The sequence below is a fragment of the Bombus huntii genome, chromosome 11 (genome assembly GCF_024542735.1).
Source record: "Bombus huntii isolate Logan2020A chromosome 11, iyBomHunt1.1, whole genome shotgun sequence".
Lineage (NCBI taxonomy): Eukaryota > Metazoa > Arthropoda > Insecta > Hymenoptera > Apidae > Bombus > Bombus huntii.
In genome coordinates this window covers 4,228,548-4,252,933 of record NC_066248.1, presented here as the reverse complement: position 1 = coordinate 4,252,933, position 24,386 = coordinate 4,228,548, and the positions used below count along the sequence as shown (strand labels likewise).

The following is a 24,386-nucleotide window of genomic DNA, read 5'->3' as shown; positions in this document are numbered from 1 at the left end:
ATGAAGTATCGTATTTCCTTGAAATTTACTCCATTAATCTGGTCGACCTTGTTAAACACATATGCCAGAAAGAAGACTTCACAATTGAAATTAAACAATAGATTCAGCTGATAGAATAATAAGGTAGTAATCTAATATTTTACGAACAAGTTCAGGTCAAAAATGGTTAAGTAGAAAATTCTACACGATGGTTCAGATGTTATTACACTGCATCAAACGATCAATATATTGTTTACTCGTTTAAAAATATAATCTTACATCGTTATACTCGAGACCGGAAATATGAATAACCTATTAATTACCATCAACTACTTTTTTTAAACAGGTATAGAATCAATTGGTTCATTGATATTTGCAAAGAAGGAAAAGGAAATATGTAGTAACTATGCAAAATACAAAATTGAGAAGAAAGTAGGAATAACGAAATCTTACTTTTTTTTTCTTTTGAACAACTGGAAATGACTAATATATGAAAGAATTTGAATATTTAATATTAAGGTAAAGGTAAATAAATAATAAACATTTGACATTTTTTCGCTTTTACCGCTGTGTTGTTTTGTGCTTAAATCGAATATAATTAGACTGTTGTCCAATACATGTACGCCTGAAATATTGTATTAAAGTGAGATTTCAATTTACCGACAGGGTTCCATGTTGCCACCTTCTCCTCTACATGTTCGAAATACGCTACTTTCGTTCAATGAGGAGTAATGTGAATTACACGAAGTTACAAGTAGCCTATGCTTAACACGTCCTTGATTGTATCTGTTTCATGCCCACTCTAGATAGGTGAACACGACCTGGAAATTACAAAGCTTCATTTCATTGTCAGTTAAGCTCATGCGAACGTTAAAACGAGTACGGACTGTAGTGAATCGGTTTCAACAAACAAAACTCTCTCTTGACATGGAGAACACTGTTCCGCGGAATAAACGAGGTTTCCTATCCTCGATACCTTCTGAATCTTTATGGAAAACTGAATGTTTATAGTTTGTAAATAATTAATCGTAAATTCGATCATAACAACAATCATACACGCGAATATCCTCTTTGATCGTTATAGTGTGCTGATATAGATATTGTTAATCAAAATATTTAAATGTGCTTCTTACTAAGTGTCATGATTTTTAGCGATGTAATTATATAGCAATTGTATCTGTGAAATATACCAATAGTAAATGTGTCTTATGTTTGTACTGTTCGAAATGATATACATAGTTATATATCCAATATGATTGATTGTTGTATCGTGTAATATAATCAATGACCGTGGGACGATTAAAATTTCATTGGATCCAAAATTTAAGTAAGTTTTATTGTATTAATATTATTTTTTTATATGTATATACTTAATTATGTACTGTGACATTTTCAAACAGATTTTTAAATGTTATAAATGGTATCAAGAATGATCGAATGATTGTAATACCAGTGATTAATATGTTCGCTGCTATTCCCGTCCTGCCATTTGAACACAAGATCTATATGATATTAAGTGACGCTGTCTAATTATATTATTACCGCGATAAAGATATAAAAATAGAAGTAATATATAACTGTGTGTATGTGAAGGAGGAGAAGTAAAAATACAAAGATATATAAAAAAAAAATTAGGAATGAAATAGTAAAAGGTATCCAAACAATCATCTTTAAATAGCTACTCCGATTTCAATAAAATATTAAGATATGCAATTTCTAGGAGAAACTGAACATTCTTCATCGATTCAAATTTAAAAATTTTACACTATCGATGTACATATATTTTTATTATATCAATTGTTTGCCTACCAGTATTGCTATTAGTTAATTTCGATATCATAAAAAATTGTTAAACTAATAATTGTTACATTTTAAATTTCCCATTGGATTTATACATGCATACATATGTACCAAGATCTATTTATATATTATTATACATTAATTATTTATTTATTTATACTGTACATAACTTTATAAAAGAAAGCATAAGAAGATGATTTTTTTATAGCACTCGTTATGATTCTATACTTAATGCTGTCGCCCAACCGGACTGTGGTCCCATTCAGAATGTACACTGTTAATGCGAGGTGATTACGCATTTGTCACCAGTCAATGCCAATCGTTTCGAGTAGAGAACCGGTAGAGTTCGACGTTAAGGCATTACAGTACGGATTGCATCTATCAATTGACATGAGGATAGTTAAGTGCGCTAACCTACACAAAACAAGGAAAAAGCAGGTGTTTCGATGATTCCGAATGCTGTTAGAAGTATTAAATAACGTTTAATCGATTTTGTATTTATATTGATCGTACTTTATTGGTGCCAAGCTCTTTTTGTTCTTTTCTACACTAATGTCTCCACAGAGCCAATTGCTATCCGATGCTGAACGCTATTCTAATAATTTCTCAATTGATAAAGCAGTAGTTTGAAGGACAGTAGAAATGTAAACATAATTCAAGTATGTAATATAAATTAATAAAAAATAAATAATGAAAGTAATTTTAATCCAGCTATTTACAATAGATATTTTAAAAAGAAAGACACATTATTGTAGAGCATACATTATCAGCAAGTTGAATTGTGTGACATGCATTAGAATCATGCGTCTAATCGCATTTCTGTTTTGTATGCAGGATTGTGCATGAATGTAATTTAAAGAATAGCGCACATAGTTCAATACTTTGTTACTATTATGGTCAACATTTTATGCGCATTGCAATGTAGTGCAGTTAACAGATATTTGCTGCCTTTAGAATGAAACAACCTTCCCTTTTTGGGATTGAATTGGTTACTCAAAAATGTCGAACAAACATTTCATTCCAAATGCAATCATGCATTTCTCCCAATACTATCGAACGATATCGCCCATATGAACAATATTCAACTGTACATGAGCATGAAACTCGACGAGAGGTCAAGTGCAAGTATAATGCACAATATCAAAGTACAATAGATCAAATATATGATTCGCTCTTGTTAACTCATATTGAACAAAGTTGACAACGTATATACGAATGAATACTTTTATGCATTGCAAACATTTTCGAAGCGATGATGCATTAGAATTATAAATTATATTTTTATAAATATTTAAAATATACATATATTTTCTTTCATACGAGTAAAACGCAGAGCGTAAAGTAACATAAAGTTTAAAAAAACATTCTAATTATGTAAAATGTTACTATAAATCAAATGGATATTCGATAATTCATAAATTGTGTACAACGCCATCTTTCGATGGCTTTGGAAAGTACATATTCAGTATCATAGGGTCTTCGACCTGTCCTTTTCTCGTTAGTGTGTGCTTTCAGTGCTTTGACGTTTTAATGTGTGACGTGAGCCCCCGAACTAGCTGCCACTCGCTGGGAAATCTACGATTCTATGACAGAGACAGACAGGTATAAAAGGTTGACATATGTTTCGCGTGTAGTGGGAAGTACAAATTGGTTCACTTGTCGTGGAACCGCTGCTTTTACGTTCATTATCGATTAACTGTGCATACTTGGCCGGCCGGCAGACAGTCGACGCGACGCCGGGTCAGCTAAGCAACTAATAAAAAGTTCATATGAACGATCGCGAAAGCAATCCTCAATCATAAGAAGGGTATATGTTCACACGTTCTGCGTATTAGAAAATAATATTGCCAGAAGGTTTCGTACAAAAAGAGTAATTATATCATTGATCATTTCTGTGAAACAATCTGGTTCATTAGCATGCCAACTATGCGCGAGTTTCTGCTCAACAAATTTACCAACGCGCATGCTCGTAGTACAAAATACACGCGGGAAAATATTGCAGATGAAAACGTAAACTCCATGCAAATATTCACTCTAGAACTTAAGATTTAATCATACAATTTATAATCTTACACTTTTCTATGCTGCAGAACATGAGTCACTGAATATTTGCAGCAAAAATTATGTAAATATTTGCAATAACAATGATGAGGATTTCCTTAAACATCTGAATATTGTTGTCCCGTAACCAAGATAAACATTGTTGGAATGCACATTGGATAAAATGGAATATGGAAAGTTGTGGAAGCACGATCTTCATCTCGTATGCGAATAGACGACGGATATATATTCTGACACAGAGACATGTTAATGAGGAAGACGATTTCATAAAATCTTAGGCCTTCGAATATTGTTGACTCTACATATCACCAATGTTTTGAAACGTTCACGTTAAGTCAATCATCCATATAAAACATCGTATAAGAGCTGAAATGTTGTTTACCTTGAATCTTTAATAGTTTCTTTATTTAGAATAGAGTATAATATAGTACTCAATACTTTACATTTCATTTGTTTCAGTTTTTGAATCGAGTAACATCAAATTTAGAAATTAAGGAATCTATTAGGTTCAGTTAAAAGTATTGTTAAGATAATTGTTATGTATAATTGTTGATAATATATTGATCTTTTCAATATTTTAATATTATAACGAGCAATATTTGTAAAAATATTCAAACTTGAAGAAAGGATAATATTGGTAATGTATAATTAATTCACAAAAGAATATAGAAATTTAAAACTGCTGCTCTGTAAAAAATTAAGAAAATAGGAAATGTGACTTATTATATCCTTTCTCTCTAGTCTTCAGTTGAAGGGAAGTCAAGTGATCCCGGAGAGCATTTAATGAAACGGATGACTCGGCTGGCCAGTTTCCCGCCAGTAGCCTGAGTTTGGTGTCTGTATTTCTACGTTAAAATTTCTCAGAGGGGGATGCAAACGCCTCCAGCGACTTTCTTGCTTCCTCCGCGAGTGTAGTTCACGGGAGCGCCCTTGCAAGGACAGCGGCCTTTCAGGGCTTTCAAGCCTTTCGGGGCGAACGCTTAAAATGAGGCAAATGGACAAGAGAAAGCGAGTCAAGACGAGTATACAGACAGAACCTGCCGCCTTCTCTCGCTTTCCTGTGTCTCCTTCTGTCTCCTTCTCTCCCCTTCTTCTTTCTCCGTACCGCCCATTCTTCCCTCCTTTCATTTACCTCCCTCCAAAGTTTAAATACTTCCCTTCTCCTCTTTCCTTCTCTCTGGCTCGCAGGAAACCAGTCGCGATTTTTCACGCGGTGGGAACTAGAAGCCGCTCCCTACTATAAATAGCCTTCGAGTTCGCTCTCGAGCTCTGCTCTCTCGGCCTCCAACGGCGATGGGAGTAGCTAAAAGGGGGTAGCCATCCATGGGCGCCGACACACTGACGTTTTAACATTATTTTTTACCACCAGTTTCTAATTCTACATTCTGCTTCAACAAGGATGCTGTGCCCCTTTCTATCAACACTTGGACTCGCGATAACGATTTCAAGGTGTCACCTTTTTTCTTTATTTTGTTTACTTTACTGTCCTCTTTACTAAACTTGATTAATTAACGATGGAATTGTTTGTAGATAGTCATTAGTAGACTGTGAATCTGTATACATGTATGGGAAATTTGAAGGTACAAAAATGCACAGAAAACACATAATATGCAAAAATATATGAAACATCTGAAGTATAATACTCTTTACAATATTTAACAGATAAAACAATTTTCTATCTGAGTTCCATTTTACAAATCATATTTACAAAAATACGTTTTTTCATAAGTGGTAGAAGACAATGGAAGATTGTTTTTTATCTCTGTGTTTTAATTAGAACCTTTTTTTGTAGAAACATTGAAGTTTGGCGCAACTAAAAATGTTATGTTAAATGGGATCTTTAAACTTAAATGAGAAATATGCAGTTCCAAAATGTTCAAGAACATTGCCTTTGATAAATACGGAAAATTTAACCAGTTATATTCGCATCCTTCATAGAACACATTGCTTGAGGCAAGCAGTGACGCTATTGGAAATTATTCGTTTCCCTAAGGTGCGCGATAACTGTAAAATGTGAGCGTTCCAAGAGAATGTCTATCCACGTGGGTCGTGGAATCACGCGTCAAGGGAAGGCGTGGTTGCTGCGATCCCGTGTGAAACAGCATGTTGATCAGGTGGATGGATTTTCAATAATACTTGTATTTTTATCTAGATCTTCATTGTATTTCATAAACTTATATAATTTTTATTATAATGTATACAGCTAGAAAGTTATGTCAAATTCATTTACTAAAGTACAAAAAAAAAAAGATTAAAGATTCATAAAAAATGATAAAGTTAATTCTGTGGGATAGTTAATGGTGGATTTGAAAAATTATTAATTTTCCCCATTTTAGACGAAATTCTATCGGCGCCCATGTAAGTCATGACTTTGTACGCGCGTGACAGAGGAGTAGAAGGGATGAGCGTTGGAATTTTTATGGAAGGAAAAAAAGGAAAAACTTCGTGTCTGCGACCAAAAGAGGCGGTCGGTAAGCGCGAGGAATAGGTATACCAGAGTGAACAATCGAGATAACTTGGCAAAAAATTATATAATTTCAGTTAGTCGGTCCTTCAGGAAAAAGAATGCTGTTCTATGAAATATCGGAATTGTCTTGCATTTTCCTAAAATCCATAAAAGGAATAGATATAAAGGACATAGACTTTTAACTTGTTATAACATAACTGACGATAAATTTCTTTAACCTGATACTTATTAATACGAATACTTTTGTTGATTCATTAAAAATTAATTAAGGTTATTGCAGAAAATAGCATTCCGAAAAACTTAGTTTTAGCAAAACACCGTTTTAATAATTCTCTAATTACTGTGTTATTAGATACTTCGATGAGTAATTAGAATTTATGATAAAAATGATGTGGTTAAAAAATTAAAAAAAAAATTATGATAAAAGAAAACGTTTATCCGTTGCATTAAGATTGTTACTAAAAGAATTTATATGACCCTATTTATCAAATCTCTAGAAGGATCGTAATTGTAAATGGTTTCATATTCCTCCGTAAGGATTAAATATTCGAGTTGAAGAGCGTAGTGAGTGATTAAGCAATGACGCGCCTCTTAGAATCTATCGTGCAGACGGTAATATCTCAGAAAGATCTTCAACGTAACTACTAAAATGAACACGTATGAAATAGTTTCATGATAGAAAAGAAATGTCAAAAACAATAAACGTTAATGATCAAAATTCATTGTCAAAATTTATAATATATGTAACTGGATATCATATACCATAACAAGGCTTAGGATAAGATTATCTTATCACGAACAAAACCAACTGGTCGAATTGTTCTAACTAAATCGTATTTTTTATAATGCATGTTTGTTTACAAATATCAATATCAATTACCACTTGACTTTGTACAAATTAAAATTTAGTATCCTAAAATTAAGTAACCTACTTTAGTTCAAATTGTTGCATAGTCCATCTCTGACCTATGATACTTATATTACTTGTAACTAAATTACAAATATTTATGCAAATTCATATTTTTATAAACTTAAATAGAGGTTTCTCTCGTCTATTAAACTGTAAGGAATACTCTACTTTGGATATTTTAAATACGGATTCTATGCATTTTCGTATACTCGAATTTCGCATTAATGCATAAATATGCATGACCCAACAATAATAGTGGGACATTAATCCCGCAATAGATACTTTTGTGCGTTAACATACCTCTATGTCGAATTCAACTTCATACGGATATTAAAGCCGTTATAGCGTTCTAGTGTCGTTGTAAGACACTTTTATGTTTGATGTTCTGAATCTTCCATTAATGGTTGTCATCGGACCAATCATCCAACATTGGTGATACAGCCGATTAAGCTATCGACTCGAGATCAGTTTGGTGAAACAATCTATATGGTGTAAAAGAATGTTTCCATTGCAGAAAACAATTCTTTCTTGGAAATAAATACTAAGTTATACTTTTAATTGGGATAAACAATTATTCATTATGATAAGTTCACTGAATGTTGTGTGTCATCCATTTTAGGAATTTCAACAGCTTTTTCTAATTCCAGAAAGCCGCAATCTTAATTAAGATCTTCTCAAAATAAACAAAGAATCATCTACTCGAATAAAATGACCAACATGCAAGTTATTCTGAGAGAGCATTTCAAGAATTCCTCTAAGCTTTGCTACTTTGCGTGCTTATAAGCAAGCGGCGCTTTACTACGACGACGTTAAGTATAGAAGGACTTTACACTTGTTTATTCCATGAATATTCCTCTAAATATTTAGAAGCAATTATTTTTACGTCACAAAAAATAACTAGTTTTCTGCGAAGATATTTCGCTCTTAGTCAAAGAGGAATTCTTCATTTCTATTTTGAAATCTTCACAGAAGCATCCTAAGAAGGTTTTAATTTTCAAAGTATAAAAAATGTCAAAAAATAGCATAGAGCAATGATTTTCATTTAAGGAACAAAATGTCAAAAGGACGAAAATTTATGTAAATTTATTTGTGTTAGCGTCATACTATATTAATATTAGAACGCTTTTCAATTAGAAAATTTAAACGCAGTCTTTTATCAACAAATAATCATAGAAAAATGCTCTCACGATGAAGGAAAGCAGATAAAGAAAAGAAATATCGGCAAGTCCGTGGGCACGAACGATAAAGTTACGATTTGCTGGGCAATCAATGTGAAAACCGGTTGTCGGTTGGAGCATAATGTTTCTCAAATCAATTCGTACTCGACGGGAAATACACCTGTACCCCGACTTCTCCCTTTCACGCTCTAGCCTCTCGGCAGTCGCTCCGAACTCGCATAAACGCACACACTCTATTTATAGATAGCGTAAGGTTGATTACTCTTTTCACAGATATATGCCGCCCGAGTCCTTAAGTTTCATCATAAACGTAAAATGGGAGAATCATAAACCAACGTGATGAGAGAATAGGCGAATGAACGATGGCAATTCCAACAGATAGGAGAAAGAAACAAAAGTCTCTTTTTATTCTATCTACTTGTGTTCTAAATATATCGAGGTGAAAAATTTTTAATGATAGAGACGTAAAATTATTTGATAATCATGTTTTAATTCATTACCAGATGATATACAAAAAATATCAAATATATAATTTAAAGTAAAAGAATAAAATATCTTAACTTATTTTAATAAGTATCGTGTGTCTCTGAACTATTCGATCTATTTTTCAGATCGATTTCTATATTAATAATCTAAAAAATATATTACATTATTTGAAGTAAGTTAAATTACAAACGTTTTAAATAAATCCCACAGAATGACAATATATGTAATATGCATTAAGTAGTATAGCTTAAATACTTAGATTTATTGAATGTTATTGATAAAACCACCTCTTTACTAGGTTCGCTATCAGTAGAATGGATCAATAGTTGAACATTATCAAGAGAATACTATCCATCCCAAGAGTTCTGAAAGAAATAAAGTAGTATAAGCGAAACAAGCGGGAGAAGCGTTCCACTGTGGCATCATCCATATCTTCCAGCATAATAACTTCAATTTCGTCCCGCGGTATTGCAATTTACAAAGAATTGGGGTAACTATCGAGCATCCGGTTATAGTGCGCAGAATACGTGCAATTATCCGTTTCTTTTAAATGCACCAGACGCGAAATGGAGTAGACAAAGTGTAACAGAGAAAGAGAGAGTGAGATCTACGCTGACGAGACAAAGTGTTATGGTTCTTAATGTTACGGGATATAATCTGGCGTCTGAACGACTGTGCGTTTCAGTCATGCCCGTCAATGTTTTTCCACGGACGAAAACCTGTTGTAAATTACATCTCTGCGTCTCGGTCCTCTTTTGTACTCGTCCTTCGAGGGAGATCGTCCGCACGAGGATCACCGGAGAATCGTAATTTACAAGATCTCCTCGTCCTCCATGTTTTTCGTGCCTCCCATCGCCACGCACCCTGAATAATTTACATTTTCTTGCAGTTTCCATCGATTTATTTACTTTTCTACCGGGTCACGGTGTACTGGAGATCCTCAAACCTATCTTGCACCATCAACTTCATCCCTGAAGAAATTTCTCCATATCAGGAAGAGAAACACAAAAAATGAAGGACTAAGAGAGTATTTTAGTCTTGAAGGTTTAAAAATAGTTACATAACGGATGATATTCTATTTCCCGTGTTATTGAAGACAATTATTTGAAATTTTGGTTACAAGTTAAAAAATATGTATCTACATATTTATCTACGTAGTTACTGATTCTTTTTTTATATTCCGTAATAATAGATAAAAGTAATTGTCTAGGGTAGAGTGCTGCCTTATGGCAAAAATAAACCTCTTTTCTCTTCAGAGAGGATCGAGAGATAATAAAAGGAACATGCTCTATCGGATTAATTCCCGAAAGCAAATGGTCAACCAGCACCTTCTTGAGCAATCATAAATATTCGAAAATCTCTAAAGGGATTTTATTCTGGAAGGATCCTAAATTCCAGCAGGAGCTGCGTTCTCCAACGGTCCTAAGCCTCTTCGTGAACGAACATCAGGCCCTGCTTCAGCACGCGACTGAATTGCCGCGGTATGCCGCGAATGCAAACGACCACTTTTTACCTTGTCATCGTTTCCAGCGCGTTACACGCACGCGGCACCATCAATTCGCCCAGCTCGTTGTGTTATCAACTCGCCGCTACGCGATCTGTTTGCATCCTGAGAACTGGCATGACTCAATGCGCATAGTTATGACCGCACGATATATGCACCTTTTCTAGTTGCTTTCCACTGTGTGCTTGTGACCATTGGTACTCTTTTTGTGTTTAATGATTATTTCATATAAAATTAATGGTTAATTATGATATGTTTCCTTAATTGTTGAAGAAGATTTTACCAGATAAGGATAATTAATTGTTGCTACAAGTTTTGTGATTATTAGTATTTTATGTGTGTTGAGTTGGCATGAAAAAATGCGTCAATTATTTTGGTCACAATTCAAGTGCATTTTTTATGGTAGTGATGAATAAGTGTCTTCTTGAATCTTTAAAAAGGTGTAAATACTGGTTTCTCTTGAAATATTTTTTTCTTGCAGATATTTATACAGAGATCTGTCGTTGTAATATTTAACTCTTCTTACATAATACAGTGGGCATTGAAGTTTTCAACAGGAAGATAATCTAAATATTTACTTAGGTCATTAACGTATGAAATATCTATTTGAAGATAGTCTCCTGTTTACATCTTCAAGCATTCACATGTATGAGTAGTAGTAGAATTTACTTGCTATGTTTCTCTTTATAATAGATCGGAAATAAATGTGAATTTTATTTTTAAATGATGCTTATGGCAAATAGATCATTTGATGATCTGATCAGAGATATGATCATTCTCCTTCAGATATTTAGACACAATTTTTCTTTTTTCAAAAATTATTTCAAGCTTTCGATATAGATGATTCTAAACCTAATTGAATACTTTATTCGTTTATTAAGAATTATAATTGTTTCCTCTTGAAAGATACATAGTTTATATATTTTATTCTAATATGATAGAAGCATTTAGATAATAAAAGATCCAAAGGAACCTCTACATCAATCCAAGATGGAATGCAAAAAGCAAACGAACCTCCGCCAGCAACATGATCCCAACGATGTTGTCCGCACATTGCTGGCTGATTTCTCCTGTTCATCCACCTTGTCCAAATGAATTTGGCACGGTGAATCGTCTGATTCAACGAGGAGCAACAGGTTTGCAACAGGTCTTTGGTCAGGATGAGTTCGAGAAGTCGAGCGAGACAAAGAATTAGAAGTAGAATTTTTAGCCTCTGGTGAGGTCAAAGACACAGATTTGGAGGTTCAATGGTCAGAGATGAAACGAATTTAATTAAGGATAACGAACTTTAAAACAGTACTGAGAGTTGAATGAGGGATTTTTAACCAGTAATATAGTTCAATCTTTTTAGCATCAATGAAAGATAATTGGATGGAAACAGGAAGAGACGAAATAAAAAATTAGGAATCGAAAGTTTCAAGCATTGATAGTAACAAATGTGAAAATATAGAGAAAAATTGACCACGAAAGATACCAATACTATAAAAAGGTAAAATATAGATCGAGTATAGAAAATGATAAATATGAAAATACAGAGAAAATTGAAAGTCAAAGGTAAAATCTCCAGCTACCTATGAAAAGAAATATTTAAGGAAGAAGACTATAAAGTACCAACAATTAAAGGTACTTCTTCTATTTCACGATCTTCCTTGGGAGCAACAAGTCATCGACATTCAGACAACCATTTGGTATGGTTGACCATGGCACTCCCGAGGGTGGAAGAAAGCTGGTGGGAGTCCTGGTGGATGGCAACGGTGAACGTGATAGAAAAGTGAGGGTAGGAGGAGGGTAGACTTGTTCAGTCGATGGTGGTGGTTGCGGCGCCACTGCTATACCTCTGAGGAAGGGTCATATACTTGAGTTCCTGTGTATCATCGGCATCGGCCAAAGCGCCGGCAGTCGTCGTCCGGCCTTCGTGCGTGCAAGATTGCTTCGTATTCGTTCGTCCAACGACCACTCTCTGATTTCTTTAATAAACGTGTGATAACTTGCCATATCAGTGACCATACTACGTGAGGAAACATATACGATACTTTTAATTAGCGAGTATCCGGTTGAAATGCGATTAGGATACTTAATATGTATAAGGCATAAGAGCGTATATTGTAGAGTATAATAGCACGTGACGTGTACAAGTACGTTGATCATGTTCTTTTGGCTCTTGTAAATAAGGCAATATGCTTTTGAAGTTGATACATTTAGGAAGAAAATTATTTTTTAATAATTTTAGAAGATGCATGATTTGAACTTATTTTAGTTGTATGAAAATCTGAGAAGGGCTTTTATAGAGATCTTGTTATATTAGAAAGATAATCAACGAGATTGTGTAATCTTTTTAAATTTTATTTAGGTATTATTTCTGATAGGGTAGTATTAATAGATGAGAGGGAACGAAGTTAGTGCTGCTGAAGATTCGTTATCTTCTTATAGTTTTGTATAGTTTTTAGAAAAAATATTTAGTTAATTACTTGTTAATTTAAATTAGAGGCAAAAAAGTAATGCTTATTGTAAGATAAGCGTAATTTTGGTATAAGGATCTTTTAGATAAAAAATGTTTCTGTAGTAAAGATCACACGAGGTATATACGTTTAATTCATAAGTTTCATTGAGTGGAAATACAGAACAGTTAGTCCACTGTCATTCTTCAACCTGACACGCGAGGCAACGTGTACTTACTTTCTTCAGGAAGTCTAAATGATATTGCATAAGATCCATATACACGCATCTATGATTCTATTACATTATATTATGCATTATATCATATATTTCATAATACATCCAACCTATTTACGTACATGAAATCTACTGATTTTCGATCGTGAATTTATTTTTATGTAATTTCCACATAGAACTATAATATAGCGTACAGGTTTTATCAATCATTTCAGAAACTGTTTTTCAATTAGCATACAGACCGACTTAAATAAAAGTCGAGTTTATACTTGTAAATTAAGAGACTCCCCTTTGACGATGATCACTCTTGCAATCAGCGGTAATTGTTTTCCTTGTCACTATGCAGAAAAATATCTATCTTCTTCAAATAGGCCTGCTCGTTATCTCAATTGTCAGTCGATTGTTCATTATTTCTTTTCAAGAGATATTGAAACAAGATATAATTTGAAACGTTTACTCACTATATTAGTAGGATTATAATTAAAAGTTTAACTATTCACTCATGCAAGTTTACTTTCCAGAAAAAGGAACGAATTATACTGATTTTCTACAATATCTATACGTATAATACAACGATTACGGCATATTTAAGATAGTTTAGAAATTCTGTTTGAAATAGGCATCAAAACTCCAATATAGCTCGTAAATTAAACATTCGTATACTCATTTAAACAGTGTTCCATTTTAAGTAATATATATCAAGCAAGCATACAACATTTCTTTCATTGCATAATTTCGACTTGTTTATTCTGCCGCTTTGTATTACCACATACATATTTATTTTGTCATCTCATGTTGTTCGCTATTAACATAATGCTACATTCGTTATCAATCTTGAAAATCATTCATTAAACATTCTTGTTCAACTTGACACATATTTTTCGTTATTTTTATCTGATGAATTATTCACAGTAATCTTCGCGTTACGTAAATATTTCTGATAGATACAAGTACATATTCGTATAAATGTTTTAGTCGGATTCGATCCCGATGATTATCTGTAGTTAGGTTGAATTCAAGCCGGTAAAACCAAGCAAGTGTATATTAAATCATTTACATTGTTAATGATTCGATAATGTGTAGCTCATATCGCAATACTTATCGCATCGTGTAACATTACAAGGTACTCCATCTGATTGAGATGCCTGTTGGTCCCGATGTCCTGATGATTCTTAACTGTGCACACCGTGCAGAACGATTTTATATGTATATATCTTACCTTGAGAATAGTTTCCGTGATTATCCAGTCAATTTGCATATCCTTTGAGTTACAAATTATTTTTATCCTTATACAAAGCATTTTGCTCCCAACTATTGTTTCATGGCCTGCATTTCCTACATTTTCTACCAGTCATTGAAATGGGCATTTTTAACGAGCCTTTATTGTAATATCAGTGAATTTTATCGCTACAATTCTGCTAAAATTGTAGCGCAGTAAAGATCGTATTGGAGATCGTGTAGGACAAATTAGTAGTTCAAAATCATATTAGTTTATTCCATTTTTTATAATTTTGTTATTTACTTACTAATACAAATACCGATATAGATAAATGGAATAAATACATTCATCGATTTTTATGTATATAACGGGGAATAATTAAAGTGGAAAAATTGAAGTCAGAATGCCAAAATAGCTAACTAATTTGGCGAGACATCGTTCTTCGATGTCCTTGAATGCCCAACTAATTTTAGGCAAATTACAACGCTTCGCTGCAAAAATGATTAAGCAATTTTTCCTGAATGATATTTGAACTCGATTGAAATTGTTTTTCGATTTGAATTGTTTTATTGTTAAACGTGTTCACGAGTTAATTTCACAAATCTATTCAATTTCTAAATTTCAGGGTGAAAGTGGGAGATCTACATGCAGCAAAATCCGAGCCAACACAGTCAATCTAAACTTTCGTTAGATCATTGACACGTTCAAGAAACTGTCTGCTTAGATAAAAGTACTCTTAAAGACTGTCTTATTGACAACGACTTCGATATAACTTCTATTTTATTAAAAATGACATAGTCCACCAATATAGACTTACACTCTTCTCCTAAAGAAGAAAGGATAGAGGGAGGTTTTCCAAAATTAAAATTCATGAATCGGTAACTCGATTCATCGAAGCGGCGATACGGTTAAAGACCTCCTTGAGGCGAGAAATCATTATTTCCGGCGAGACGGATTCGACGATAGAAAAAAGTTACTTTAGAAGTGTATCCCCGAGCAGAAGGACTACGGGGATTTGGAGGCGCAAACGGAGAAGAATTAGAGGCATCAAGGAAAAATGGCGTATGACGATGTTATACTTCGAATGGGGGAGTTCGGCCGATATCAACGCAGAATCTACCTGTTGCTCTGTCTACCGGCGATATCCTGTGCTTTCCATAAGATCGCTGGAGTCTTCCTGAGCGCAAAAATGAACGCTAGGTAAAATCTTATTCTAGCAATTTAAATAGATTGTTGATATTTTTATATTGTTGAAAGAACAATATCTCTGAGTTTTTCAAATTGATTAAAAACTCGCTTTGGATAATAAATTATATATCTAGAATGAATTTTCATAAATAAATTTTCGTTCTAGATGTCTGTTACCACATGAAAATCCGGAGAATGCCACATATTTTTTACCGCCACACATACTGAATACGAGTTATCCAGGGGGTTACGAGCAGGAAAAATTGTTACAATGCTACATGCTGGATCTTCCCAATATCGTTAATGAGACAACGATCAATAGGTACGTCGACACGTCAACGGGTAATATACACGGAGAAAAACCATTAACTCCGAATAGTCTCAACACCCAAGGATACAAGCCATGTGAAACGTTCGTTTATGATAGAAGCAAATATAAAAGTACTACTACTTCTGAGGTATATTTCATGTCTTCGTGACATTAAAATGATAAACCCAAATATTTTCTATACCTTCGAACGTTTTAACAAACAATTATCTCGTTTTATTTCCAGTGGAATTTAGTTTGCGATAGGTCATGGTTGAGAGCTACGGGGGATTCGTTGTTTATGGTAGGAGTCATGCTTGGCTCGATGATTTTCGGTGGTTTGTCCGATAAGTTTGGGCGTAGACCAATTTTCTTCCTGTCTTTAGTCATACAGTTGGTCGGTGGTGTACTAGTCGCAATTTCCCCCGAGTATATTTCCTACGTTGTCTTCAGGTTAATAGTTGGCTCCACTACTAGTGGAGTCTTTTTAGTCGCCTATGTAATAGGTAAAGTCTTACGAATTTCGTATATTTAATAAATCTCATATATTCTTCACTACTATTATTTAATATTATAGCTTGATGTTATAATACTGACAATGAGAACGACAACGTTGCCTTTCAGCCTTGGAAATGGTAGGACCAAAGAAGCGTTTGGTAGCTGGGGTCGGCTGCCAATTGTTCTTCACAACTGGATATATTCTAACTGCTGGTTTTGCGTATTTTCTAACCGATTGGAGAATACTACAAATCGCTATCACTGTGCCTAGCATTGCGTTTCTTCTCTACTGGTGGTAAGATCAATATCTCTTTGTTCAATGCTTTCAATCAAAATATATTTTTCTTTTCTTCATTTTTTTAAATATTGTTGTGACAAACTTTATAGGTTCATTCCTGAATCCGCACGTTGGCTATTGACAAAGGGTCGTGTACAAGAGGCGAAAGATCTCCTCCAACGAGCTTCCTTAGAAAATGGCGTAGAGATGCCGAGCGAAGCTCTGGATACGCTTCTTAATAGTAATAACGAGGAAACTACACCAGATTATAGAAAGCCATCGTTATTTGACCTTTTTCGGTATCCAAACTTGAGAAGAAAGAGTATTCTACTATTTTTCAATTGGTAATCTTTACTTTGATTTTCTTTCTGATTTTTCAGTACTTTTTGGCATATAGTATTTGCAAATATATCATCCTTTCCTTATTAATAGGCTTGTAAATAGTGGCACATATTATGGTTTATCCTGGCATGTGTCCAACCTTGGTGGCAACGATTACGTTAATTTCGTCATATCCGGGTTGGTGGAAATACCTGCATACACGTTTTTAATCTTTACATTGAATCGTTGGGGAAGAAAGATCATCCTGTGCGGTTGCATGCTAATAGCAGGATTTGCATTACTTGGAATCTTGTTTGTACCTGCTGGTTAGAACCAAAACAAAAATTAAATTTTATTGCATTGTTTTTTTAATCAATAAATTTATTAATATTTTCTAATTTATGAATATTTTTAGATGCTCAGTGGCTCGTAATATGTTTAGCGATGATCGGTAAGCTCACAATTACATCATCTTATGGTGCTATTTACGTTTTTACTGCCGAACAATTCCCTACGGTTATTCGAAATGTCGGTCTTGGAGCAAGCTCGACTTTCGCTCGAATCGGTGGAGTAATTGCTCCACATGTCATTCACTTGGTAATTCATTACTTTAACTTCCTAATCATGTTTATGATGTATTTATTTTTGATAAATACTATTTTCTAGTCTGAAATCTGGATGCCTCTACCATTTGTTATTTTTGGATCGTGTGTACTTTTTGGTGGAGTTATGTCGTTACTCCTTCCAGAGACGTTAAATAAGAAGCTCCCAGAATCTATACAAGATGGCGAATTATTTGGAAAGTATGTTGATATACGACACTTCTTTTACATTTCTCAAGGTAAAATATCAAAAAATCCTATTATCACATTTCCATGATTTTAGGAAATCGGAGAAGAAGAAGAAAAAGCAACAACTAGATATAGAACAACTAAACGAAGTTGATGTGATAAAACCATTGAAACCACAAGAAAACGGTGTTCACGAGAAACAAAACGGATGACGTTAAATTAGGAAAAAAATACAACGGTTATGCTCAAAGTATATACTTCAATCCTGTCTGATTGTATTTTAGGCACCCTTGTATACGCGTCTTACGTATACTAATCTTAGTGTGCCCATTGCAATACTGCAATACCAAAAACAAAACAAAAAGAAAACAAAATCACATTTATCTTTCAAATTATATCACCAATGATGTAGATTGCTTTTAATCAAACGAAACATGCAAAACGTGAAATCAAAGGATGATAAGAAATGTATACTTAGACTTTTAGCTTGTTTCGTAATTACTGGAAAATACACAATGAAAGCAAGAAGGTAGCAGTTTCCTTATGTTTATACATACACGTAATATACAGCTTTTGTATTTAATAGCACATAAAAATTCTGCCAGCATATATATCATTTATTTTAATTTCTAAATGTGGTTTACATACATGTTAAGTGACCTTGAAATATAAGCCTGTAAAAGCTTCTTTCGAAAGCTCACGCAGGAAATAATTATATTTCTGCGCCGAGATCGCAGATAAAAAATACAAAGACTTTGACGTTTTAATTATGTCTTTATTTCATTATTAGTAATATATAACACATACCCCATCCTCCTATTTTAATCATTTTAATATTTTAGATGTATTACTGTTTTAAAATAAAATGTTCAATTTTATAAAATCTCAAATTTTTAGATTTTGTAGCTTGTGCTGACACCTGCTGGAAAGCGCAATAAATTTTGTTAATGTATCGAAATGTGGAAAATATCGATTCTTTGAAGTATATCGAAGACGCCTCAACTTTCTTGTTTTCCCGCGTAAACTGTTACGAATGTGTACCGGTTGCATTCAGTCGTGTTTGTGTATACAAATTTTATAATCGTCAAGATATTTGTAAAAATATTTATAAATAATATTGTGTTAAAACAGTAAGATTATTCGGAAAAGATGGATATTGATCGAGATCAAAGATTAGAAGAGATACAAAGAGAGTATATGGATTTTTTAGATGATATGGTAAGTTTGTAAAATTTTATAATTCTTAACCCTATATTATTCATCCTTTTTCTTACTTATTCCTTAGGAAGATCAAGGCATTTATACTACTCTTGTTAAAAATATGATTGAAGAAAACAATCGCAGACTATATGTAAATGTTAACGATTTACGAAGAAAGAATCCTATTCGTGCATCGAGGTATGCATAAATCTACTTTGTTCATTCTTGATCTTGTTTCTCAAGTATGATTAATTATATTAATTTTACAATATTTTATACCACATTGGTTCCAATTTTTTTTATAGTCTATTAAATAATTCTTTTGAAGAGCATCAAGCTTTCCAAAATGCATTAAAGCAATTTGTTGCAAGCATTGACACAGAGTATGCAAAACAAAATATAGATTTTTTTATAGCATTTGAAGGAAGTTTTGGAAATAAACATGTTACACCAAGAACCCTCACATCACGCTTTTTAGGTAACTTGGTGTGCGTAGAAGGTATTGTTACAAAATGTAAGTTATACAATTTTATATCATGTTATATATATAAATTTTATGCGTAAATATTATTACATTTTGATTCTGTAAAATATGTGTTTTAAACTTTGTTAGGTTCCTTGGTACGTCCAAAGGTTGTGAGAAGTGTTCATTATTGCAGTGTAACACATACAGTAATTGAACGAACATATACTGACTTCACTTCATTTGAAGCATTTCCACAGTCTGCTGTGTACCCAACTACAGTAATTATTTATAATATCATCATTCAAAAGTAAAATAAGTATTTCATGTTATATTTTTAATTTCGCAAATATAGGATGAAGATGGTAATCCATTAGAAACAGAATTTGGTCTTTCTACATACAAAGATCATCAAACATTAACAATTCAAGAAATGCCAGAAAAAGCACCAACTGGTCAGCTACCAAGAAGTATAGATGTTGTATGCGATAATGATTTAGTAGATGTTTGTAAACCTGGAGACAGAGTTCAGATTGTTGGAAGCTTCAGATGTCTACCTGGTAAACAAGGAGGATATACAACAGGAACTTTCAGGTATGCCAACTAATAAATATAAGTTTTGAAAATAACATTTAAATCTATTTAAATATAAAAACTATCTTCTACAGATCGATCTTAATTGCTAACAATATCATGCAATTAAGCAAAGAAGCTAATTTAACTATTTCTCATGATGATGTTGCTAAATGTAAAAAACTTGCAAAAAACAATCCTTGTAAAAATATCTTTGAACTACTTGCTAGATCACTAGCACCTTCCATTCATGGTCATGATTACGTGAAGAAAGCAATTTTATGTTTATTACTTGGTGGTGTTGAGAAATTATTACCTAATGGTACAAGATTAAGAGGGTAAGGAACATTAAGCTATATGCATAGCAAGTAAATTTTCTAAATTGAATTTAAATAAGATTTAATATTTAATTCCTTTATTAGAGATATTAATGTTTTGCTCATTGGTGATCCATCTGTTGCAAAGTCGCAGCTTTTGCGCTACGTTTTGTGTACAGCTCCAAGAGCAATACCAACTACTGGCAGAGGATCATCTGGTGTGGGTTTAACAGCCGCAGTTACTATAGATAATGAGACAGGAGAACGTCGGCTTGAAGCTGGGGCTATGGTATTAGCGGATCGCGGAATTATTTGTATAGATGAATTTGATAAAATGTCAGATATTGACAGAACAGCTATTCATGAAGTGATGGAACAAGGAAAAGTAACAATTGCTAAAGCTGGAATACATGTTAGCTTAAATGCAAGATGTTCAGTACTGGCAGCTGCAAATCCAGTTTATGGAAGAGTAAATCGCGTTATATTCATTAATATAAATTAATATGTATTTGTTTATACATATATCTTTTTCAGTACGATCAATATAAGACACCAATGGAAAATATCGGACTCCAGGATTCATTGCTTTCACGTTTCGATTTATTATTTGTTATGCTAGACATTGTGGATTCTGAACAAGATCAAATAATCAGTGATCATGTTGTTAGGATGCATAGGTATAGAAGTACAAAAGAAAAAGATGGAGAGGCACTACCTCTAGGCAGTAAAGTAGATATATTAAGTACAAAAAATCCAGATCAAATCCTTCCTGATGAAAATGACACTCAAATTTATCAAAAATATGACCCCTTATTGCATGGATTATTGCAATCTAAAAGGTACTTAAACTGTTATACATTCATACATTTATATTTATAGTACTTTGTAGAATGATAATGTTCTTTTAGCGATCAATTATTAACTATAAGTTTTATGAGGAAATATATTCACATAGCTCGTTGTATGAAACCAAAGCTTACAGAGGAAGCTAGTGAAGTAATTGCTTCCGAATATTCGAAATTACGATCTGAAGAATCAATAAGTTCTGATGTAGCAAGGGTACATTGTTTTATTCATTTGTAGTTTATTTCATTTATTTCCTTATTAATTTTGTATTACTTCTTACTAGACTCAACCAGTAACAGCTCGTACTTTAGAAACATTGATTCGATTGTCTACTGCACATGCAAAGGCTCGTTTATCAAAAAACGTTACCGCAGATGATGCGCATGCAGCAATAGAATTAGTAGAATTCGCCTATTTCAAACGAGTTCTGGAAAAAGAAAAGAAGAAACGAAGGCGACATGATAGCGAAGAAAGTGCAGGTGGAGACGAGGAGAACGAAAACAAGAAGAAACGTACAAAGAAGAGTAACGCGGGAGAACAAGATCCATATGATTTTGAAAGCGATGATGACAGCCACATTGATGAAGCTGCAAGAAGAATTACTAGGTCGCAAATGAAATCGACTGATTCAAGTCAGCCATCAGCACCAGATTCTGATCAAACTGTAGAACCAGAAGCTACTGCAGCTATCACTGAAGAAAGGTGTGTGTTTAATTGTTTTCAAACTGCTATTTATATCAATGAAATTTGAATGTTATATATGTTCTGTGATTTCAGATTGAAGGTTTTCAGAGCACTTCTTCATAAGTTGTTTCAACAACAAAGGGCGCAATCACTTTCATTATCAACAGTACGCGAATATATCAATACTCAACAAAGTCAAGAATTTACATCGAGCGAAATTACCGCTGCAATTAATAAAATGTCTGATGCAAATCAAATTATGGCCGCAGATGATAATATCTTCCTTATGTAAAATGTATTTGGTACTGTAAGTTATCCTGTATTTTTTACATTAAGGATAATTGTAAATTTGTTATGAACGTATTTATCGTTAAAAAACATTCAAGTGCATATCTATATTCCAGTTAAATTATACTTTTACTATTTAAAATTTATATTATATGTATAAGTACTTGATACATTTTATATTTTCATAATTGACAATTCATAAAAATGGCTGATCTATCTCTTTTTTTTGTAAAATAAAGAGAGAGTTTAATATAATTGGAAATATTTATATCTATTAACATTTATTATCTCTCCATATTACAGTACAGCACATTGGCACGTAAACTAGCAACAGTTATCAACATTCATTACAATATCGTAAACAATATTGTTTATATTTCTAAGTCTTTGTTTTGTATATATATATATTTATATAAAATCAACCCATATCACATAGATATAAATAGTTGTGCTGTCTCATTTAAATATATATATATATATATATGTATCTAATATTTAGGCATTTTTTACATAACTTGTTCTATCCGCGTTTTTATACCGTTAAAAAAGTTCTTAAATTTGTAACGTCATAAATTTTCACTGTATACTAGCTGTCATAAATTTTTGTAATTATCTTGAACATATGGTATTTCTAGAACTGCCTGATCAAGTTTTAAAAAACCTTGCTGTATAATATTTAATTTTACATAATCATATTGTTTGAAATTATGTATGTTGATTTGTATTTACAGGTCTAATATTTGATTTGAATATACATCAATGATAATATTGTAACATAATATATTGCCTTTTTTTTCATACGCACAATTTGTATAATTAAATTATGATCTTTGAGTGTACCAAATTGTTCAGATTTTACTATATAGGTATATATATAATCACAACAAAAAAATACTACAACATTTATAATCAGCTATTTTCTTATTGTTATAATACAGGCCTTCAGGACGTAATGTTTCTATTGGAAATGAACAAATTTCGTTCGATCGTCTTTTGTTCACATTCGATATATTAAATTTTCAACAACTAAATTGTTTATTTTTTTAAAAAATCGTCACTTAAATTCATTGTACTCATATTATTCTCGATAACGTTAATTTCATTACTCTTAATTAGCACTTCCATGGCTTAACTTTTTGCTGTATAAAACCTACTGTATCTAATCTTATAATTCTGTACAAATTACACATTTCAACACCAATAACTGACACAGAATATATATAACACAATAACAAATTATATTCAATATATCTTAAAATATGTTATTACAATCTACGAAACATTAATCTATATAGAACCTGAGTATTTGCAATAGCAAACTGAGACATGAGGGAAAGAATAAACTTCTGTTTCAAAAAAAATAATATCAAATAACACGATAAATAATTTAGAAATAAGAATTGTATTATACAATTCCCTCGTGCAGTAATAAAATAATACTTCGATACAGCATTGCAAAATTTTCTATATAAAAATAACGATTAAAAATGGATATAAATCATTTTTCTGCATATATCTCTACATTTTTCACTTTATAAACAACGACGTAAAAAATAAGATTCGAAAAATATGCAAAAGAAATAATTCTACTTCGATATTTTTCCGATAGGATTACAGAAATTGTACCTTGTCTTTTCTGTGCTCAAAAATGCTTCTCTTATGCCTTACCTTTAACGCTGGTGTTTCAGGCACATACTTATATTTTTCTTCTTATTTACCAATGTTTTATTCGTGTAGACAGTTAAGAACGAAGCACATGTAATCAACAGTGAAATACAAATTGTATTTGCATTATTTTTAATTTAATTCACATTTTCACCAAGGATGCTAAAAAGCATGTGCTCCATTTTTAGACTGTACTGCGCTATAATTTATATCCGCAGCTATTTGTTTAAAAGCGTTTATTTAAACCTCGTCTTCGCTGGACTCACTGCTGTATGCCAACTGTTCCTTCCACCATTCTCGAACCTCTAGCATGACGCTGGAAGGTTTTGGTACGGTTGCTTTTGCGTTGACTACTTCCCGCTGCTGTCGGCTTTGCTCGGTGCTCTCTGTGAGATGTGGCAAATTATTTTTCGGCGCCGCTTCAAATGGAAAGCTCACGTTGGAGAAAAACACGATAAAAAGGATATAGTTACAAAGTATAAAAATATACATACGTGGTGGTCTATTATTCTTCTTCTTAGGTGCCGCACTCTTGTCTTTTTCAGACCTAATGGAAGCAGGATCTGATAGTGTTGGGATTAAATATTTTCTTCCTGATCCACTACCTATACTATCAGATCTTGGAAGCACTACTGGTTTCTTTGCTTTACAGTGCCTGATTGCATCAATCTCCTGCTTGGTAATAAATATT

The 24,386-nt window shown here is 32.9% G+C and overlaps 3 protein-coding genes across 23 annotated transcripts in view; 2 read left to right on the top strand and 1 right to left on the bottom strand.

Annotated features, from left to right (window-relative positions):
• The first annotated feature begins 707 nt into the window (after window positions 1-707).
• LOC126870944 (organic cation transporter protein-like) lies at window positions 708-18,426 on the top strand. Of its 14 annotated transcripts, none has more exons than XM_050629184.1 (17): window positions 5,806-5,954; window positions 6,177-6,311; window positions 8,669-8,834; window positions 9,007-9,053; window positions 9,180-9,371; window positions 9,441-9,687; window positions 9,771-9,925; window positions 10,138-10,362; window positions 14,903-15,477; window positions 15,632-15,923; window positions 16,020-16,278; window positions 16,397-16,565; window positions 16,658-16,891; window positions 16,980-17,194; window positions 17,284-17,465; window positions 17,535-17,671; window positions 17,754-18,426. In XM_050629184.1, the coding sequence occupies exons 9-17, from the start codon at window positions 15,335-15,337 to the stop codon at window positions 17,869-17,871; spliced, it is 1,749 nt and encodes a 582-aa protein (XP_050485141.1). In that variant the 5' UTR covers window positions 5,806-5,954; window positions 6,177-6,311; window positions 8,669-8,834; window positions 9,007-9,053; window positions 9,180-9,371; window positions 9,441-9,687; window positions 9,771-9,925; window positions 10,138-10,362; window positions 14,903-15,334; the 3' UTR covers window positions 17,872-18,426. The 14 variants fall into 14 exon arrangements, with proteins under 14 accessions (XP_050485147.1, XP_050485146.1, XP_050485144.1 ...); XM_050629182.1 differs by having other exon boundaries at window positions 7,865-8,834; XM_050629185.1 differs by lacking the exons at window positions 5,806-5,954; window positions 6,177-6,311 and adding an exon at window positions 3,250-3,381 and having other exon boundaries at window positions 7,865-8,834.
• LOC126870941 (DNA replication licensing factor Mcm3) lies at window positions 18,040-22,811 on the top strand. Of its 3 annotated transcripts, none has more exons than XM_050629174.1 (12): window positions 18,040-18,188; window positions 18,566-18,877; window positions 18,945-19,057; window positions 19,165-19,373; window positions 19,473-19,603; window positions 19,678-19,916; window positions 19,991-20,233; window positions 20,318-20,681; window positions 20,747-21,051; window positions 21,121-21,271; window positions 21,342-21,760; window positions 21,836-22,811. In XM_050629174.1, the coding sequence occupies exons 2-12, from the start codon at window positions 18,809-18,811 to the stop codon at window positions 22,032-22,034; spliced, it is 2,442 nt and encodes an 813-aa protein (XP_050485131.1). In that variant the 5' UTR covers window positions 18,040-18,188; window positions 18,566-18,808; the 3' UTR covers window positions 22,035-22,811. The 3 variants fall into 3 exon arrangements, with proteins under 3 accessions (XP_050485131.1, XP_050485132.1, XP_050485130.1); XM_050629175.1 differs by having other exon boundaries at window positions 18,557-18,877; window positions 19,275-19,373; XM_050629173.1 differs by having other exon boundaries at window positions 18,557-18,877.
• Window positions 22,295-24,386, bottom strand: part of LOC126870933 (sodium leak channel NALCN) — a 9,805-nt gene continuing 7,713 nt past the window's right edge. For 2 of the 6 annotated variants that reach the window (XM_050629140.1, XM_050629142.1), the window contains exons 28-29: window positions 24,190-24,370; window positions 22,295-24,114 (exon numbers count right to left, since the gene is read on the bottom strand). In XM_050629140.1, the coding sequence (XP_050485097.1) occupies window positions 23,936-24,114; window positions 24,190-24,370 (360 nt within the window). In that variant the 3' untranslated portion in view covers window positions 22,295-23,935. The remainder of the gene's footprint in view (window positions 24,115-24,189; window positions 24,371-24,386) is intronic. The other 4 variants (XM_050629141.1, XM_050629143.1, XM_050629144.1 and 1 more) reach the window with 3 other exon arrangements.